This window comes from Heptranchias perlo, chromosome 9 (assembly GCF_035084215.1).
Source record: "Heptranchias perlo isolate sHepPer1 chromosome 9, sHepPer1.hap1, whole genome shotgun sequence".
In the NCBI taxonomy this organism is placed as follows: Eukaryota; Metazoa; Chordata; class Chondrichthyes; order Hexanchiformes; family Hexanchidae; genus Heptranchias; species Heptranchias perlo.
In genome coordinates this window covers 69,433,835-69,455,844 of record NC_090333.1, presented here as the reverse complement: position 1 = coordinate 69,455,844, position 22,010 = coordinate 69,433,835, and the positions used below count along the sequence as shown (strand labels likewise).

General features: G+C 42.7%; 1 protein-coding gene across 6 annotated transcripts in view; it reads left to right on the top strand.

The window, feature by feature from the left end:
- rgl1 (ral guanine nucleotide dissociation stimulator-like 1) overlaps positions 1–22,010 on the top strand; it is a 237,719-nt gene that overhangs the window by 164,023 nt on the left and 51,686 nt on the right. For 5 of the 6 annotated variants that reach the window (XM_067990725.1, XM_067990724.1, XM_067990727.1 and 2 more), the window contains one exon: positions 4,938–5,051. In XM_067990725.1, coding sequence (XP_067846826.1) covers positions 4,938–5,051 — 114 coding nt within the window. Of the gene's footprint in view, positions 1–3,741; positions 3,894–4,937; positions 5,052–22,010 lie in introns of those variants that run through there. The other variant, XM_067990726.1, reaches the window with a different exon arrangement.

The window sequence follows — 22,010 nt, the reverse complement described above, 5'->3', positions numbered from 1 at the left end:
TGAAAATTTTAAATTTGAGGCATTGGTGCATCAGGAGCCAGTGTAGATCAGAAAGCATAGGGGTGATGGGTGAACGGGACTTGGTGCGGGTTAGGATACAGGTAGAGTTTTGGTTGAGCTCAAGTTTATGGAAGGTGGAGGATGGGAGGCTGTCCAGGAGAGCATTGAAATAGTCAAATCTGGAAGGGGCAAAAGCATAGATGAGGATTTACACAGCAGACAAGCTGAAGCAGGAGTGGAGACTATCATTGTTACGGAGGCGGATGTTGGCGCTCTTAATGATGGAGGACATGATTCAGAAGCTTAGCTTGGGGTCAGATAAGACGCCAAGGTTGTGAACCGTCTGGTTCAACCTGAGGGGGTGGAATCAAAGGTGAGGAAACAGTTTATGGGGATTCAAAGTAAATGCCTTCGGTCTTGTTTAATTGGAAGAAGTTCTGGCTCATCTAATACTGGATGTTCTACAAGCATGCTGACAACAGAGGCAGTGGAGGGGGTCGAGAGAGATAGTGGAGAAGTAGAACTGGGTGTTGTCAGCATACATGATGAACCTGAATGATACCTACAGATGATGTTGCTGAGGGACAGAATGTATTTGAGAAATGGGAGGTGGCCAAGGATAGATCTTGGGTGACTCCAGAGTTAACAGTACAGGGGCAGGAAGAGAAGACATTGCCGGAGATTCCCGGCTACGACTGGATAGATAAGAGTGTGGAACCAAGTGAGGGCAGTCCCGCTGAGCTGGACAATGGAGAAGAGGGGAATTGTGTGGTTGACTGTATCAAAGGCTTCAGAGAGGTTGAGGAGGAATAGTGCATCGCATTCAGAGTATGTCATTTGTGACGTTTGATCCAGGCAGTTTCCATGCTGTGGCAGGGGCAGAAATCTGATTGTATAAGTTCAAATATGGAGTTGTGGGAAAGATGGGCATGGATTTAGGAGGCCTTCAAGGACATTGGAGATGGAGTGGTAGTTTTCAAGGACAGAGGGGTCAAGGGTGTTTTTTTTGAGAAGGGAGTGATGGTGGTTTTGAAAGGGAGGGTGGCAGTACTTGAGAAGAAGGAACTGTTTACAATATCAGCTAGCATGGCTGCTAGGAAGAATAGAGAAGCTACATGAGATCGAAAGGTTGAGGGTGTGGCCATGAATATGGGTAGAACAGTTTACATGGAGGGAGAGGTTAAGGGAGGGAGGGTGGTCCTCAATGGAGGAGAAGGTGTTGATGGAGAGACCAAGGTGAGAATAGGTGATCAGGGCCACTGCCACCGTGGCGGTTTGGGAAGGGCAGTTGGTGGAAGGTATAGCCAGGCGGGGAAGCTTCAGTAAGGGGCAAATTGTCGTCACCCATAAGCCAAGTTTCCGTCAAGGCCATGAAGTCAATGCAGTCATTCACAATTAGGTCGTGAATGGCAAGGGCCTTGTTCACAAGTGAATGGACATTGTGGAGAGGGGTATTGATTGTTGATCTGCTAGCAGAGTTGAAAGGGTCAGCGGTGGGAGGGGTGAGCAGGACGGGAATAATGAAATTGAGTTGTGATTGTTATATTTAATATTAAAAATGCATTTATGATTAGGTTTTTTTAAAGATGATATTTAAGACCATTACCAGCTAATGGTTTTGATAAATTCATTGCAACTTTCTTATTCTTTGAAGACTGTGAAATTGCAACCTGTAAGCTATGTAGTTCTAAGACTGGCATTTTATATTGCATCTTCTCATAGTCTAGAGTTATTTTCAAGTGGAAATATTACATTCTGCAGTATAACTAAAATATGTTTGAAATTTGAAGTAACTATTAAATCTGTGCTTAATTGCCATAATTGAAGTGGCTAGTCCCAACCAGCACTGGGAACCCTGGTGTTAGTAAACCCTGTTTTGAAAACTTCCAAATGCTGCACAACATTGCCAATTATGTGGCTGTATACAAATTATTTAGCAAAATTGTGGTTCCTTATGGATAACCTGTGAAACAGAGGTTTGTTCTGTGTTTGTGTGTACTTGCCAATGAAATGACATTTTTCAACAAAGAAAACTTAATGTATTGAATAACTGGCAAAACATTTTTATATATGTGGTGGATGCAAGTTAATGGTGCTTCGAGCCAAACTAATTACTGTAGAAACGTGTGATGCTTTAGGCTCATTAGATCCATTTTAGTTGGGGCCTGCAAACTGTCTTGTGCTTGAGAGAGGAGATAAACAAGATTACTCAAAGCAGTGGTGACAATTTATCACATGGCTATCTCAGCATCTGTTTTGTCTTCTATGCCAAAGAGAAGGCAATGCATCTCAATGTCACTCTGTGCTTTTAGGGCCAGATACAGATTGTCTAGGGTTTCCATGGAAATGTAGCATTGTCTAATGATGATGATATGCTGCTTAGGAGATTTACAAAAGAGTCTGAGTGCAGTGAAAGAGTTCATAACCTTTTCAATGGAGCTGAATTCGTACGGTTATCTTTGTTTTTTTATGCTTCTAATCCTTGTTGGGAATTTGTGATTTAATATTTAAACCCTTAAGTACTTTTTGATAATGCTTTTGCTGAAGTAGTGGAGGATTTTTTTTTATTAACAGACAGATTTAAGTTCCATCACCAGGATTTTTTTTGGAGTAGCTATACTCAGTGAGTAATCTGAGTTGGTACTGCAATTGCATGTGATAAATAGCCTAACTTTTCAGCATTTACCAGTTTATAAATGTACAAAATCTAGTTGGAGAAACCTCCTGCAGTGGATGAGCCTGCTGGGAGGCACATCAATAAACGAGTGTATTTAAGGATTGATTACTGCCATCTCCATTACAAAGTGCCATCATATGGTTTGGCTCCATTTCCCTCCCCCCTGCCACCCAACCCCCCCCCCCCCCCCACCCCCCAAACTACCCTGGCTTGGTGTTTCTGCTGCAGTAATGGGGAAAGTTGCATGCAAGTACCTTGGCAGCTGAACAACTTTTTTTTGTATACTACTTTGTAAATATTTATCCTGCTGTGAACGTTTTACTAATATGGCACTTTTTTTTCATGTATTGTGCAGATTTTTAGTGTGGCTTTCACTTCGCCTCACTGAATCTGGAGAGGGGGTGGGGGTGAAACGAAAGTTAATTGATGTGAAAAATGCTGCAACCCAAAATTTTTAAGGGTTTCCCCTAACTTTACCTGCCTGACTTAATCCTGTGAGTTCATTGACATCAAAGGCATTTTTGATTCATAAAATGCAGAGTGGAAGGGGCTGAATGAACAAAGTTGCTTTTATTTGTTTTGAGTTGCTTCATGTTTGATTGCAGTACATTTGGCTGGCAGGTTTATATTCTTGTCTGTAGATGTTTTTCTTTGTTAATACACAATCTGGTTGTGCAGTGTGGATGTCTCAATTGAGTTGGTCTGATTTTAATTATTCATACAAGTCTACACAGGCAGATAATGTTGCCTGAAAACCCGCCCCTCTCTACCACTCCTTCCCTTTGTTCTAATGCTGATAAAACTGCATTTTTCTCAAGCACTTGGTCCACAAGTGACTGGGGTCCAATCTCGCTTCTGAACTTTTATGTAGACACACGGAGCATGAGACAAGGAGACAGGCTGTTGTGTGGCCGGAACAGCGAAGTTAGAATTTTGAGGGGGGGGGGGGGGGGGTGAGGGGCGGTGGTGGAAAGAGATGTTGGAAGTAAAGGTTTAAGTTCAGGGACACAACAGGAAAACGTTGCATCACAGAGTGGGAGGAGTTGCAGCAGAATTCTGTGCCAGAAATGGACTCGTTCCAAAGCTAAGCAGTGCAGTAACTTAGTGGAGTGTGTGACAGGATTGCTAAACCTTCAGATCAAAGTGCTTGAGGATTTCTAGAGCCAGCATCATGAAGAGAAAGATACGAATGCGGTTACCGTGGAAGCCTAAAATGGTACTGTTGGTTATGCTTTTCTTTCTGTGTTCCATTTAAGCATTCGGTCCGAGGGAACCGGAGCCAAAGCTCTTGTAGCTAGTGTTCCTCGTCACTGAATATGTTGGCCTTAGTGTAGTGCAGCATCTGAAGTATTGCATTGTGCTTTCTGCTGCCCAGTAAACTTAAATGGGACTGATATTTCACAAGTTTTTTCATGCTTGATCTTCAAATAAAAATTCTTTGTGATCCCGTGGGATCCTTAGTAAAGTGTGGGTTTTGTTTTTTTTAATTGATTCTTACTGTGCCAAAATCAATTAGGCTTAATTTGATTATGGCCAAAGGGGAAATTGAAGCAAAAGATTTGCAATGTGTTTACTCAAAGTAAAATGCTGCTGTTTCTAAATGTTCATTTTCTATCAATATTAAATCAAGACTCAGCCCTCTGTCTTTCCCAGCACATTCAGAGAGCTGCTTGGGGCACGGTTAGGGAAAGGAACGGATACCTTTCTCTCTGGCATATTGTATATTGATTCATGGATGTCATTACATACAGTGCAATCGGTAACATTAACTCCATATCATGGTATCTCAATTAATCAGTTTAAAAACTGATGTGCAGAGTTGTATTGATACAAAAACTGGAAAGTTAAACCTCCATGTCGCACTATAATTTTCATGAGGTGGAAAAGGGATTCTGTATTGTGCACATTGGGAATAACAACACATAATGGGGAATGGCAATTATGTAAAATAGTTTTCAATTCAAACTGAAATTTGCATTCCTGCCAATTTAATGAATGTTGCAAAGACTCCCTAAAGTACTTGAAGTCCTGTAAGCATTGCTGTGGAATATTTAGTACCATTTGAGAGTGGCATGCGTAGTAGACCAAGTTTCCTTAACTATTCCAGCAGGGGTCTATAATTGGACATAACATTGTATTTACATTCTAGTGGCAAAATGTGTACTGTTTGCATGTACCAGAAAATCTTTTATCTGGCTGGAATCATGTCAGCAGCTTCTCCAGAGGGATTTACTCTATTTTGGGTTTGGTTCTTCCATAGCACAATTCAATCCAAGACTGGGGCGAAGAGGTAGAGGAAGGAGCCGTTTATAATGTTACCTTGAAAAAAGTCCAGATACAACAAGCAGCCAACAAGGGTGCAAGATGGCTGGGGGTGAGTGCAGTTTTATTTTCCTCCTTTCTTTCCTTCCCCTTCTGCAAACAATGTTTTATAAAAACTTTTAATGCTTGCACACACAACTAATTTTTTTTGAAAAAGTAAATGAATTAAAAAATGCCTATCAGGATTACGCTGGGGACAGGATAGTTCTGTTATAGGGATTGGTTGGGAATTGTCCATTTGATTACATCAGGAATGCATTTATCCAAAGTCTTGTGTATCTAGGTTAATAATGTATCTGGAACTCGAGGAAGGGAAAACAAAAATGGAGCAAGATGTAGCATCAAATGTTAGCAATAAAATTTCTGATCTTGGGAAGGTGCTGTGAATGTGTTCGTATTAGTCTTGTTGATCAGTTATGCTCAATACTTGAGTGTGGTCGTGTTTAAATGTGTTTTTTCCTATTTTTAATCTAAAGCAAACTCCCAGATGCAAACAATTCCCAAACAAACGGAGTGTTGACAGGGACTGGACATGCTCATTCTTAACCACAAAAAAGACTTTTTGTTGCCTTCGGAGCAGAGCTTGGATTCAATTCAGATCATTTTGCCCTGAAGCGGATCTCCCCGGTGTTTTACGTAGGATTTTCCCACCAAAGTAGTTCGCACATCTGATATCCAGTTGCGGTTAGAGATGTTCTGCTGAGATTCTGATCCAGCTGTTTACAGTAGGTCATTTGCAAATCGGTTTGATTTGGTGCTGTTTTTAACTTCAAATAGCATAGGAAACTGGGGGGGGGGGTGGGGAAAACTCACTGCGACACAGGGACAGAGCCTAGATCTTTGGAATTTGATAGGGCAGTGGGTTATGTGGGCGGCACAGGGAATTGTAAAATAATATAGATGAGGCTATCTTATTTGGTTCTTATCTCAATTCCGTTTACTGGCTTTGCAGCGTATTTAATGCTGTTAAATGTGGTAGCTAATGTACAGCAGATTTCCTGCATGGAAATCCAAGTGACAGCTGTGGTACAGATGGGTCGTGGGATGAAGGAATGTCATGTACCACTGCTCTGCTTGGGTTTTCGGAATGGAGATCACTAAGTCTTACGAAGGCTTGAGGTTGAACGTTAGACTGGAAAGGCTGTATTGTATGAGACATTTTCATGTTTGTTGAGAAGCTCATTTTGTCCACGATGCCGACTTCTTTCTCCCTTGACCTATTCCCATTGAGCTCCTGTTCACCTAACTCCCCCTCCTCAGCCCCAGCCGAGCTGACGTTGAAGATCATTGTCGTCCGGCATTGTTCTCCTCCTCTCTAATGTGTGGTACTCGCCTTGTCCTCGTCGTCATCATTAAACGTCTCAAAAAAGCGCTCCCTTGAACCCTCTGTTCCAGCTAACCATTGTCCTACCCCCAATCTTCCTTTTCTATCAAAGGGACTTGAATGTGTTGTTGCCTCCCAACTCCATGCTCATCTCTCCTGCAACTCCCTGCTTGAATCCCTCCCATCTGATTTCTGCCCCTTCCACTGAAATGGCCCTAACTAAAGTCATGAACAACCTTCTCTGTGGCTGTGATGGTGCATTATCCCTCCTAGTCCCCCTTGACCGGTCCCTGATTCCCCTGCAGCCTTTCATACAGTTTTTTTTTATTCGTTCATGGGATGTGGGTGTCGCTGGCAAGGCCGGCATTTATTGCCCATCCCTAATTGCCCTTGAGAAGGTGGTGGTGAGCCGCCGCCTTGAACCGCTGCAGTCCGTGTGGTGACGGTTCTCCCACAGTGCTGTTAGGAAGGGAGTTCCAGGATTTTGACCCAGCGACAATGAAGGAACGGCAATGTATTTCCAAGTCGGGAATGGTGTGTGACTTGGAGGGGAACATGCAGGTTCCCATGTGCCTGCTGCCCTTGTCCTTCTAGGTGGTAGAGGTCGCGGGTTTGGGAGGTGCTGTCGAAGAAGCCTTGGCGAGTTGCTGCAGTGCATCCTGTGGATGGTGCACACTGCAGCCACAGTGCGCCGGTGGTGAAGGGAGTGAATGTTTAGGGTGGTGGATGGGGTGCCAATCAAGCGGGCTGCTTTATCTTGGATGGTGTCGAGCTTCTTGAGTGTTGTTGGAGCTGCACTCATCCAGGCAAGTGGAGAGTATTCCATCACACTCCTGACTTGTGCCTTGTAGATGGTGGAAAGGCTTTGGGGAGTCAGGAGGTGAGTCACTCACCGCAGAATACCCAGCCTCTGACCTGCTCTCGTAGCCACAGTATTTATATGGCTGGTCCAGTTAAGTTTCTGGTCAATGGTGACCCCCAGGATGTTGATGGTGGGGGATTCGGCGATGGTAATGCCATTGAATGTCAAGGGGAGGTGGATAGACTCTCTCTTGTTGGAGATGGTCATTGCCTGGCACTTATCTGGCGCGAATGTTACTTGCCACTTATGAGCCCAAGCCTCGATGTTGTCCAGGTCTTGCTGCATGCGGGCTCGGACTGCTTCATTATCTGAGGGGTTGCGAATGGAACTGAACACTGTGCAGTCATCAGCGAACATCCCCATTTCTGACCTTATGTTGGAGGGAAGGTCATTGATGAAGCAGCTGAAGATGGTTGGGCCAAGGACACTGCCCTGAGGAACTCCTGCAGCAATGCCCTGGGGCTGAGATGCTTGGCCTCCATCAACCACTACCACCTTCCTTTGTGCTAGGTATGACTCCAGCCACTGGAGTTTTCCCCCTGATTCCCATTGACTTCAATTTTACTAGGGCTCCTTGGTGCCACACTCGGTCAAATGCTGCCTTGATGTCAAGGGCAGTCACTCTCACCTCACCTCTGGAATTCAGCTCTTTTGTCCATGTTTGGACCAAGGCTGTAATGAGGTCTGGAGCCGAGTGGTCCTGGCGGAACCCAAACTGAGCATCGGTGAGCAGGTTATTGGTGAGTAAGTGCCGCTTGATAGCACTGTCGACGACACCTTCCATCACTTTGCTGATGATTGAGAGTGGACTGATGGGGCGGTAATTGGCCGGGTTGGATTTGTCCTGCTTTTGTGGACAGGACATACCTGTGCAATTTTCCACATTGTTGGGCAGATGCCAGTGTTGTAGCTGTACTGGAACAGCTTGGCTGGAGGCGCAGCTCGTTCTGGAGCACAAGTCTTCAGCACTACAGCTGGGATGTTGTCGGGGCCCATAGCCTTTGCTGTAATCCAGTGCATTCAGCCGTTTCTTGATATCACGTGGAGTGAATCGAATTGGCCGAAGACTGGCTTCCGTGATGGTGGGGATATCGGGAGGAGGCTGAGATGGATTATCCACTCGGCACTTCTGGCTGAAGATGGTTGCAAACGCTTCAGCCTTGTCTTTTGCACTCACGTGCTGGACTCCGCCATCATTGAGGATAGGGATGTTTGCAGAGCCTCCTCCTCCCGTTAGTTGTTTAATTGTCCACCACCATTCACGACTGGATGTGGCAGGACTGCAGAGCTTTGATCTGATCCGTTGGTTGTGGAATCGCTTAGCTCTGTCTATAGCATGTTGCTTCCGCTGTTTAGCATGTTGACCACACCATCCTCTTCTTTCGTCTTTCAACTGTTGTCCATTTCTGTGGAACTGCCTAACCACCATTCTCTCCACTGCTCTGTTCATCAGACTGCTTGCCTGATATCCAGTCTTATACGAGTCGTAATTCCTTCCGGCTAAACATCGGCAATACTGATCCTACTGACATCGGCCCCTGCCAGACTCCATTCCATAATCACTAACTCTCTCAACCTGTCCGACCACTGTCCTGGTCTTGACCATTGTTGACAACAGGGAGTCCACTTCAGTACCATACCCTCTCCATCTCAAAGACTGCCCACTTCCACCTATGTAACATTACCACCTCCATCCCTATGTTAGCCCATCTGTGCTAAAACACTCATTCATGCCTTTTGTCACCTCCAGCCTTGAGTACTCCAAAACTCCTCTTCCTGGTCTTCCACCCTCCTTCCTCCACAAACTTCAGTTTGTCGAAAGCTCTGCTGCTCGTATCTTGTCTGAGTTCTGCTCAGCCATCCCTACATTGTTACTGACGTACATTGGCGCCCAAACTCAATCTTCCAATGTCTTGTTTAAAGATCTTGTCGCTGTCTTTAAATCATTTCCAGGGCTTTGCCCTTCCCTACCTCCTGAAATTTCCTCCATCCCTACAATTCTTCCAGAACACTCCATTTCTCTGACTCTGGCCCCCTGTGTATTCCCCCTCCCTTTGTCTACCACTGACAGCCATGCTATCAATTGCCTAGGTCTCACTCTCAGGAATACCTTCTCTCAAACCTCTCTGCCTTTCCCCCATTTCCCTTTTAAGACCCTCCTTGCTTAAAACCCACTTCTTTTGCTAGCCCCTTGCAATCAATCTCTCGCTCCCTTGCGCTCTCCCTCTCTCGCTGGCTTGTTGTCTGTGTTCCACCGCACCTCTGTGAAGTGCCTTGGGACATTATTCTATGTAAAGGTGTTATAGATATGCAAGGAGTTGGTGGTTGTAGAGTCCATTGCTTCAGGAGGAGATGCATTTCCTTAGCAATATTTTTTTTTAAAAAACTAGTATTTGGGTGTGCAGGACTAGTGGTAATTAACCAATTAATGTAAGCGAAGAACTGAGAGGCTGATAAACCCAGAATTCACAGCTGCAAGGTTTTACTTCACATCAGTAAGCTAATTGCAGCGATAACACTCTAATCTGCTATTAAAGAATTGAGCGTAAAGAGAACTTGATGTTTGTTGCAATAAATGACCTGAATTGTCAACCTCCTGAATTTTCTCCAGATCCAGGAAATCCATTAGAAGAGGTTGCCTTAACTCAGGCAATTAGGAAGTGTGCAAAGTCCAGTAGAGCAAATGTGCAGGCATTCTCCACTGTCATATTCTCACTAGCATGATTGTTTTTCCTGCTACAAGAACTGCTTCCGCCCCATCTTGTAACCTGCCTCCCCCCAACACTGCAGGTAACTCATCTGCGCTGTTGCTTCTGATGCTGCGCAAATCCTTTTTCATTCCCAATTTCAAGAATGCATGCAGTGTGCAAGCAAGAGTTTTAAAACCAAGATTAACTTCAAGTGGCAGCAAGGAGCAGAATCAACAGCCCAGGTAAGTGGGAAAACTGGGTGAAGGATAGTAGATACCCAAATTTATTCCTTACCTACCCAGAGCTGGTGAAGCTGGCTTGAGATACAAGTGTCATGAAATAATGGGTGATTTGAACGTTGAGGACCAGATTTTGCCTCCAGGTCTAAACATTAAGGTGATGCAGCAAGGACATGGCAATAGATTTTGTAAATAAATATTTGCAGCAACCTCTGTATTGTTAGGGTGCAGTTTTCCCCTCCTTTCTACACAGTGTGTTTCAAACTGAAGCAGGTGCACTATTGGATCTGTTCCAGATTTGCAGCTGTTAGGCCACATCTTGCAAAACTTATCCAATCTGATTTACATATCGTCATTTCTCACCGTTTAATTCTCCTATAGTGAAATGGTACTAACTCGCCTTCACTGGATATCTTTTTCTTATGCACCAACACGTGCCCTCCACAAATTTAACTGACCATGATACTTTTCCCTCTGGTGTCATGGTACTGAGAAGCACATGGTTAGTGCTACCTTGACACTTGGTAATAAAGGGGATGTGATTTCTATCCACTTTCTGCTCTCTTGATTAGAGGGACCATGTTTAGAATTCCAGTTTGTTTAGAATATGGATACCAATTGTATCATATGTTTCACAACAGTTTCTGTGTTGCTGCTATTAATGGGCACAATGGCCTCCTTTTGTGCTATGATGGCTGATTCTACAATGAATTTGGGAAAGAGTTTTGTGTGCACTCATATCAGAACCGAGCTCTCCATGAGCCATTTCTAGAATCAAACATACAGCACCACTATAGGTTTAAAAGGGGAGGGAGAGGCAGGGAGGGAAGAGGATGGTTTAATTGGCAAATTTTGTTCCCATTTTGTGGAAATCTCCTCCATATAGTGGGACACAGAGAAAGTGTTATATTGGAGTCCACGTGAATAACTGTCGCATTCCCAATTAATGGTCAACAAAATTCAATTTAATACCAGATTGATACCCTGCCAACTGTCTTTCCTTTCTTGAGAATACATTGACTTTACAGAGTGAACGTTGTAACACTCAGTGAATCATGGAAGCAGTTTTTTGTTGCAAGAATAAGGACAGACCTTTTGGCCCATTAAGCCAGCTCCTTCCAGAATCTATGTAGATTATTTGATTACCTTTTATTTCCCTCCAACCCTACCTGGTTGACCCTCTTTTAAGGGACACTAAGGTCCTTCCCCTCTTGTCCTTAAAATAGAGCATGCTATTAATATCTTGCCTTCAGTGTCCTTTCTCAACTGATACCAATCCAATAGAAAAATCGCCCAAGTTTGGAAATGTTTCATCCATTAAGGTAACTCGATTGATAAAGAAATTTGTTTTTTTTTTGTCTGTCCTCCATTTGCTTCCCATCCTTCCACGTGCCTCTTTTGTATGCTCAGGTATGTAAAGTGAATCTCCATCTGATTGTTCCCTACCTTTCTGTGGCGAAGTGACTCGCCTTGCCTCGGTGCTTCTTCAGGCTGTAATTGGGAGATGGTAGCCCGGATCCCATTTCCCATCATATGTAATTGTAAAATGGTTGCTACAATACTGTTCCAACATGACCATGTCAGTCAGTAATACTTGCAGAAGTTCCTTTCCTTTAAAATATCTTTTCTTTTTGTTCTCCTTTGCATTTTTACTGAAGGTGCAAAAGTTGTGACAACAGTATGTCTCTAGTCTGTAAATGCCATCTGCATTTTCAAATTCTTGAAATGTAGTGTTGGATTGTACTATCCCATGTCAAGCTCTCATGGGATAGTACAGTAATATAGTAATTCTTGGCTGGAAGGTCAAGAAGGTTTAACTCTTGAGTTGCAGCAGTTCCTCTTAAATCTGCCAAAAGTTTTTTTTAGAAAAAAAATTCTACACTTTGGCACACAAACCTACCCAGATGTTTTAGTGTTCAGGTTGTGTCTGAATTCCTGTAACGCTCTGCATTAGTCACTAATGGGCGAATAGCACTGTATCTCATGGTATAGGAGGCTGTGATTGTTTAATAGAAGGCATGTTGAACATTCAAAACGTAAGATGCATTTAAGTGGAAGCTTGATAAGTACATGAGGGATAAAGGAATAGAAGGATATTGTGATAGGATTAGATGAATTTGGGTGGGAGGAGGCTCGTGTGGAGCATAAAAATGGCATAGACCATTTGGACCGAATGGCCTGTTTCTGTGCTGTTAATTGTATGTAAATTACTAATTATAGCCCATGTTTGTTTAAAACATGCTTAGTTTACAAAAGAACAATATTGTTACTGTGGTTCAGGTTATAAACCAAATAAAATGAAATGTGTTATTTGTTGACAACCCCTCATTCGGATCTGTGGCTATATACTGATGTTCACTCGGTTTGTGGCAGTTACCATCACATTACGCTCTTGTTAAGTGACTGGGACTGGGAAAGTGCAACACTTTGACTCCAAGGTCCACAGCCACATTGCAGCCATCCTTTTTAAGCAAGGGTACTTGGGATAAGCAGGCTTACCCTACCCCAGCGATAGCAGTCAAACTGCAAAAATCATGTTCTCTTCATAGGCCACACTTGCCAACTGAGCAGTCATCTTCCTGTTGAGAGTTTTTTTAAATTATAGGTTATCTTAGTATCTACTCTGCAGAAGCTGACTTCCTGTGGTAAAATAGGCTGCCTTAATTGATGTCAAACATTTTAATTAACAGCTGCCCCTTCAGTAAAGTGGGTCTGAAAATGTTGAGGCAGGATTTAAGAATTTGATGAGAGTTGCAACTGCATAGACTGAGACACATTTGAAAAGAAGTTACAAATAAGATTCTTGTATAAAGAAGGACACTAGCAGGGTGTTAATGAGAAGCATAACTCTAATGAACTTTGGGTTGGCTTGCTTTTATAAACGATTGATTTGAGAATTTAATCAAATCATTGATATTTTTTAAAACAAACTCTAGTTAAGGTTGTGATTGGTTAAAAGGTGTATATTAGTCACCTCAAGACTGCAAACTCCTCAGTAATTGATTTAATTATTTATTATAGGGAACTAATGACCTCCTGCAGAATGTATTTATCTGATTAGCATCCTTTAGCATGGCAGACTCGAAAAGCAATGATATTTGGGCTAGAGTATGCTGGTGATGTTGACCAGGATTCAAATGGGGATTTGTTCACAGCTTGAAGAGATAGCTTGTAGTGTAACAAAAGAGGTGTGAAATTCTGCCCAGGGCCACAAGCCAGGCTTGTGATCTAAATGTTCAAAAGTAATTCACATTCACATGTCCATGTCCATGTGAATGTGCCATAAATTACGCTGATTGAATCAGTTGCAATTTCTACAAGAGATACATGATTTTGTTGCTGGTCTGTAATTGCATCTGTTTATAGATGCAGTAGAGACCCACAGAAAAGTCCTGCCCTTCCCCTCCGCACCCCCCCCCCCCCAATCCCATCCCTGCGCTGTCGTTGTGTTGAAATCCCATTTTAACCCACTAAGTCTGACTGATTTCTTTAGACTTCACACGACATGTATGCTCCTTTCTATCCCCCAATATCTGAGTGTATATTACACTGTGAAATTATTGACCAAATTAATTTATTGATTGCTCCTTCAGTGCTTTTGTAGTAACTTGTTCAAATGTCGTGAAACCATATCTCCTTTTGTAAAAGAAGGAAATGTGATTGCCCTTTTATCTTTTTAAGAGCCATGAAGTGAGATTAAACCCCTATGTAAATTAGTAATGGTTGAGTCCCTACAAATACCCGACAGAGGCTAATGAAGAAACTTCGTTTCTATCGGACAGACTCGTTAGATTGGGTGCTTTTGCCACCGAAGAAAGTCTCGGTACAGTATATTGGAATCCCTTTTGAAAGTGAAACAGCTAGGAGCAAAATTGATGCACACCTTTTCATGGGGTGGAGAGGGTTCTTTATATTTGTGTAAATGACGAGAGCTGAAGAGAACCAGCTGGGAGGAGTTACTGAGCCCGACCATGAGAAAGAACTGACTTAACAGCAGAAGTCCTGTCCATCATCTGAGGTGTCTGGACAGTCGTGTTATTTCACCTTGTCGGCTAACACATTTTCCACACATTATCTATCTGGCTCAAGACCTGTTCAATGGCTGCCTCCCCTAAGGATGTCACCCTGACTTGGTTATTTAAAGATGTAAGGAGTCTTACAAAACCAGGTTATAGTCCAACAGCTTTATTTGAAATCACAAGCTTTTGGAGGCTTCCTCCTTTGTCAGGTGAGTGTGGGATTCCGTAAAGGTACAGCATCTGACTATATATGCTGTACCTTTACGGAATCCCACACTCGCCTGACGAAGGAGGAAGCCTCCGAAAGCTTATGATTTCAAATAAAACTGTTGGACTATAACCTGGTGTTGTAAGACTCCTTACATTTGTCCACCCCAGTCCATCACCGGCATCTCCACATCATATTTAAACAGAAGCAGTGGGCCAGAATTTGCAGTCAAAATAACGGTGAGGTGAATGGCGCTCCCTATTATTTATTCGCAAATGCTACAGCAACTTCAGGCGAAGGGCAGACGTGCGATTAAACTCCAGCATCCAAAAGTTGCTGTCCAACATGTGCTGCTCCACTGTTAGCTTCGTGAAAATGGCATCTCGCTGTCTGCCTCACCATTGAAATGCATTGAACGGCGTGATGTTGCTGTATTTGCGCGGTAGATCCAAACTAAACTCGCCACAAAGTTCATTCTTGTCCATTCCAGTCTAAGTATCTTTTTAACAATGTGATAAGTGTTAATTACAGCCAATCAAACACTCTAGCACTGAAAATTAACTATTGCAAGCACTGAGTCTCATTCCTTCAGGTTTTAATTGTTGGCAATTTTAAAAATGTAAAATTTAAAATTTTTACTTAAAATATCAAACATTACAGCACAGAAGGAGGCCATTCGGACCATTGAGTCCATGTCTGCTCTATGCAAGAGCAATCCAGCTGGTTCCACTCCCCGCCCTATCCCCATAAACCTGCAAATTTTTTCCTTTCAAGTATTTATCCAGTTCCCTTTTGGAGGCCATAATTGAATCCGCCTGAAGCAGTGCATTCCAGATCCTAACCACTCACTTTTTAAAAAAAAAAGTTTTCACTCATGTCACCTTTTGGTTCTTTTGCCAATCACCTTAAATCAATGTCCTCTGGTTCTTGACCCTTCCAATGGGAACAGTTTCTCTCCACCCTGTCTGGACCCTTCATGATTTTGAACACCTCTATCAAATCTCCTCTCAACCTTCTCTGTTCAAAGGATAACAACCCCAGCTTCTCCAGTCTATCCACGTAACTGAAGTCCCACATCCCTGGAACCATTCTAGTAAATCTTTTCTGCACCCTCTCTAAGGCCTTCACATCCTACTTAAAGTGCAGTGCCCAGAACTGGACACAATACTCCAGTTGTGGTTGAACCATTGTTTTATAAAGGTTCATCATGACTTCCTTGCTTTTGTATTTTCTGCCTCTATTTATAAAGCCCAGGATCCCGTATGCTTTTTTAAAATCGCTTTCTCAACCTGCCCTGCCACCTTCAATGATTTGTGTACATATACCCCCAGGTCTCCCTGTTCCTGTACCCCTTTTAGAATTGTGCCCTCTAGTTAAAATTGCCTCTCCTTGTTCTTCCTACCAAAACTTTTTTTTACTTTTTTGTCTTTTTTTTTCTCTCAATCCAATCTTTTTCTCTCTATATACCTGATTCGATGTTGAATTCACACTTCACGTTAATTTACACTTCTCAGTCCTTGCGTGTTAATTTCAAATCCTTCAATCTGGTTAAGGAGATACACAGTTGCTTGCCCTGTTCACTCGAGTCCCTGATGCCCTGTTTCCCTCGCTGCGATGTTATCAGCTTGCACTTTCAGCAAGTTGCCATGAAAAGAATTTAAAAACCTGCAAGGACAAGTCTAACTAATGGCAGATGCTGTTAGATGCCCTGCCACAGCAAATTATGGCCCATTGTATCATTTCTTTTGTAAATGTTTGATTTTTCTAGTGGCAATAAATCGATGGCAAGAGTCCTTTTTAAAATGAGTTGCGATCTGGCACAGAATCAGATTGCCCCGAGTATGCCTTGTTATAATACAACCAGTAAGGATGCACTGGGTTGCCCCAGTAACATTAACCAAAAATCAATCAAATGTAGTAACAGAACTTATGTATAAAAAAACAGGAAGCAGATCAATCTAAATAACTATTATTCTGGACATCCCCAAACACTCCAGTCCTAGCAATGCCCACTGATTGCAGAAGGCATGTGTATGTGGTTAAAGCTTGCCATGGTGCCTCTAATTTAGGATGGGATAGGTGACTGAAATGTTTTGATCAGACAAGCAGGCTAGGTAACTGCTTTAAAAGCTGCATCTCTTGCTGGCAGAATGGACCAGAAAGGTAAAATGAGGGAAATCTCCCAGTTCATTTGCCAACCATTCCAATGCTAGATAACCAGCGCCCTTCAATTGGCATATAAAACAGAAGGGACGAAGAATAATCTATCTAGCAAGCCAGCTGTGTAAATCAAACCTACTTTCATGTCTAATGCAAGAAACTGCTAATCATGCCCCCCCACTCACCGCGATTGTTTATTGGTCTCTTGGTGGGCTACAGGTTTAAGAGGTTGTTCATATCGCACCCAAGTTTTAGCCCCTGCTTGGCAGTTTCTCACCTTCCCTTGGCTACTGTGTGGAAACTATTTGTTTTTTTTTAGGTGGCAGCCTTGGCTCAGTGGTAGCACTCTCCTCTGAAAGAAAGATAGAACTCGCATTTATATAGCGCCTTTCACAACCTCAGGATGTCCCAAAGCACTTTGCACACAATAAATTACTTTTGAAGTGTAGTCACTTTTTTAATGTAGGGAAACATGGCAGTGATTTGAACACATAATCTAGGCCGGCACTTCAGTGCAGTACTGAAGGAGTGCTGCATGGTCAGAGATGCTGTCTTGCAAATGAGACATTAAACAGAGTCCCTGTCTGTTCCCTCAAATGGACATAAAAGACTGCATGACACAATTCGAAGAAGAGCAGTGGAGTTCGGCCCGATGTCCTGGCCACCATTTATCCCTCAAACAACACTTAAGATGATTTAGTCATTATCTCATTGCTGTTTGTGGGATCTTGTGCAAAAATTGGCTGTTGTTTTCTCACTTAATAACAGTGACTACACTCCAAAAGTACTTAATTGGTTGTAAAGTGCTTTGGGACATCCTGAGGCCATGCAAGGTGCTGTAAAAGTATAAATTCTTTCCATTCACCATTACCTGTCAGACATACTGATAAATCGCTTATCAGTGTTGAGTAGATGCAAACCAGGTATCCTCTACATTGTCTTTCTTTTTAAGATTGGTGCCAGTTTTAGTTATGTCGTCATCAAATGTGCAATGCTGTCTGTGGATCTATCATTAACTTGTGTCCAGACATGCAACAAACTTGGGCTTTCCCCACATTTTCTTAACAGCATTCCTCCACATGAGCCTGGAAAGAGTATTCCTTGTTAAATGTTGCTCTATTGTTCCATGCTTTCTGCAGTCCACTATTAACCTTTCTATAGCATGCAGTTTGAACCTCACAACCGATTCTAACTTAACTGTATTAAATTTGTGAATTGTTGATTTGACACTATCCCTCACACCTTGGGGCCATGTTCACAGTAGAGCTGTAATGACAATGTGAAGTGGATTTGTTTCATCCTGTTGCTGCAGTTATGGTGTAAATGCTGCCTGGATCTGGAGTCGGGGGTCTGAAGTGACACTGGAACGAAGGGGAGGGAATCAGTCCAGAGGAGGGTGTCACGTTTTCCTCCTTTTCCGTCAATTCGGGCCTTTACTGAAACTGTTTTGCACCAATGCTAACTTTGCAGTGTAAATGCACTCCTAAAAGTCTTAATCGTGGTTTATTTTTCAATGAAAATAAAGTATTTTGAATATAAATTCTGGAGTACCAGCCACTTTTGCACTAGCAGATCTTCATAATTTGTGGGAATGTGGTGATGGAGTTTTTTTTTAAAAGTAGGGAGGTGGTTGTTATGTAAATTTTTGTGCTGAAGCACTCTCCCCCACTTTTCCCTCTGCCAAAGGGGATGATTCATGATGAAATAGAATTCCATAGGCCCCAGCAGATCTGATACTCTGTCCAAATGGTCATGCTTCATGTTTAAACCTAGCCGGTAACTATCTGCAGGCTATTTGACCGTGGGTAGCATCACAGCTGAGCCTGACCTTGCCCTCCCCAAACGTTCTCGCATGTCAGCTGTCCACCGGATAGCCATCAGGAACCCCTCTTGTGGCCAGTTGAACCACTGTTATCAAGCAGCCGAGATGAGCTAACTCGGCCTTGAGTAAGGTAACAAAATGTTCGCCCAAGTGGCAGTGACTTGTTGCTTACTTCATTGGATTCCTCTGCGCTTTGAGTGGGTTTTCTTATTGTGAAATGTTTATTTTGTGCTGTCTGAACGTGGTGTTTTTCTGTTTAATGGTGAACACATGTTCAGGCTTTTGACATCTGGATCTGAACTGAATAATAATCTGGGTATCCTGAAAGCCAAAGTGAGAAGCTGCTCGCTGCTTTTATCCTACATATTTTCTAAGTGAACCATGGGCCGGTGGGCATTCTTGCCTGCAGATATCTTCATTTTATTTTACTTTGGTGAACTGGAAAATGAGACTGCTTGGTATTTATATTTGTGAAATGGAAAAAAAACAGACCGTGGAGCAGGACAGCAGTATTTTAGGGGGTATCTGCAAGATAAATCTACAAAATACCCAGGAGAGGAGCAGACTAACATCTATCTAGCAAGTAGTTTAGAATCCAGTACCAGGGTTTAATTGCTTTTCATGAACTCTCCTTTTAATCTCATTACAATCAGCCATTATTAGCTTTCATCCTTTTGCTTTCATATTGCCACAATAAATATTAAACACCCTGGCAGACAAACCCATGACTGGACACCAGGCATACTTTCTTTTATCCTGAAGATCTCAGACCCTCTGTGTAATAGCTTAGCTGTACATTATCTCCTTTAGCTGGGCTAATCAAGTTGCACCTCATAAATTGAAGTGGAATGGTACAAAAGTATTTTTTTTTCTCCTTGCCGATTTTCTTCCCTCCTATCCTGTCCTAAAGGTTTTGGCTCCTTGCTGGGGTACAATTCCAAAGATAGCCTCTGATGCCTACCTCAAGTGGCCATTATACTTGCGTGAGCCTTAAATGGTCAGATAACTCTCACTTGATGTCCGGCATTTTCTGGCATTCAGAATGAGTCTTCGTAGTGCATTCCCCATGTTTACACATTCCTCACAGCTGGTTCACTGACGTTTCTGGGAGTGTGGTGGAATAGCCAAGTGAAGTTGATGGAGCTCAAGCTGCGTATTGTGATGGTTTAAGCCAGGCTGCCCAAAGAGGTGTTGAAGCCTCCACACCTGTGTACTTTCCAGCGGGTATCGCTGGATAGTGATCGGGCCCGTCCTCCCTCCCGAATTCAGAGGCACTGAAGCTAATGGTGACTGCCCTACCACTGGCCCAGCATAGACCTTGGCACTTTGTGGCTCAGTTACTCACTGAACTTGCTGAGCCATTGGAGGAGTTCTGTCGGCCATTCAGCCCCTCGAGCCTGTTCCATCATTCAGTTAGAACATGGCTGATCTGCACCTTAACTCTATTTACCTGCTTTTGCTCCATATCCCTTGGTACCCTTACCTAATAAAAATCTGTTGATCTCCATCTTGAAAGTTTCAATTGATCCAGCACGTCCACAGCCTTTTCAGCGGTTGGGGGGCCCGCAGAAAGAGTTCCAGATCTGTACTACCCTTTGTGAAAAAGTGCTTCCTGATTCCATTCCTCAATGGCCTTGCTCTAATATTAAGATTATGCCTCCGTGCTCTGGATTTCCCCCATGAAAGGAAATAATTTCTGTGTCTACCGTATTGATTCCTTTTATCATGTTAAACACTTCAATTAGATCACCCCTCAATCTTGTACGCTCGAGAAAACAAATGCAGTTTATGCAACCTTTCCTTATAATTTAGCCCTTTTAGGCCCATTTGCCCACTTTAATACAGCCAACAAAAATGGCTACTATTACTTGAGTTCCCCTCTTTGGAGCTGGGGAGGGTGAAGTTGTTTTCAAATTACTTTTCCCTCTCTGTTCTCATTCTCTCAACACCACATCCAGGATTCTGCCAGATGCATTTTTCTTTTTCCATAAGGAGATAGTTCATACCTTAAGAACATTAGGAACAGGAGTCGGCCATTCAGCCTCTCGGGCCTGCTCCACCATTCAGTTAGATCATGGTTGATCTGCACCTCAACTCCTATTTACTCCCCTTTGCTCCATATTCCTTGATGCCCTTACCTAACAAAAATTTATCAATTTCAATCTTGAAAGCTCCAATTTTCCCAGTATCCACAGCCTTTTGGGGAAGAGAGTTCCTTAAGGGTGGGGAAGAGCCACTTCGGTTTTGATGAGGGTGATTGTGAATTAATAACAGGAGCAAAATGCTGCAGATATTCACTCATTGTCGTATGGGGCAGAAATCAGCAGAAGTGAAAGACTAGTTTAAATAAGTTAAGTATTCCATTAGGGTTGACTTTTTTTCATTATTTATATTAATGCTACCGAGTGCTTTAACTGGAGCAGTTGTCTACTTTGTTCAGACTGCAACCTTTGACCCATGCAGGATTCAAAACTGTGTTCAGCACACTATGAATTTTCCAGTTATGTGTCCCTGGTATATCCATTGTGGGGATGGAATAACACAAATGATGTGCAGAAGTTCTGCTAGTCATTTCCAAGTCTGTCTGCACAGGGGCAGGTCTGTAGAAAGGAATTCTTGTCTGTTGTACCCTTTTCACTGGCTTATTATTTATTTTTGAAAGCTTTTCCAACAGCGAGTTCTAATTGCTGTTGGGTTTCTTGTATAATCGTTAACTTCTCTTCTGTTTCCCCCCCCTCCCCCTCACTGAATTATTTGTTGCATATCCAAGTCATGAAATGTAAAACAGATGTGAAAGTATCAAGGAGTAAAAAATATGCCTGCAGCAGCAGTCATCCATACGGACTTGCACCATCCAGCCTAAGCGCCCAAACTATAATTAAGAGGTAACACGCAAACTCTTTTTTTAACAATAGAACAGTGCTTCTCATAGCTGGGTTGTTGGTTTTGTCGTGTAATTTATAGCTTAATATTTATCCTATTTACATTTCCCTAAAAGCATCAAGCAAGCTTCACCGAACGAGGCAGGGATTTCTGCTTCAGCTGTGCTTTTAATTACAGCCATTACCACTGTTGCTTTCTAAAAGTTATGACAAAGGAAGCTGCAGAGCTGGCTGGTGTCTTGACGTGGAAGTGCGCCATTTCTGTGCCCGATGCTCAGCTGATAGGAAAACACAAAACCGGGGCATTAGATGCAGTTGGATCCAGCTGTCACTCTGAAGTTGATTGGAAACTTGATCAACATGTGGGAGACCTAGACTTCCCAGCACTTGGAGTGAAACGCATCTCCTGCCAAGGTCAGAGGAGGGGAGAATGAGAGAGATTGATTGTTGGACACGAAACTTAATCTGTTTTCCACAATCCAGCTGTGACTTTCTCCTTTTCCTTCAGCTCACTTTTAGAATTGTTTTCAAGACCAATTGAAACTGGAGTTGTATGGTAATTATCTTAGTGTATCAGTGCACAATTCCTGTGGTCTGAAGATTATGCTTTTTGCTTGTGGCTGCTTTTTTTATTTTTAAAAACAGTTTAAAGTTAGAAAATCCACTTAATTGAAATATGCTTTGAAAACATTTATTTTCTGTCTTTTGGAATAAGTCTTCAAAATACATTTCCTGTGGTTACAGGCTATTCATGGTCCTGGCAGGGTTGAGAACCAGACAGCAAAATAGCCTGGTGAAGTTCAGA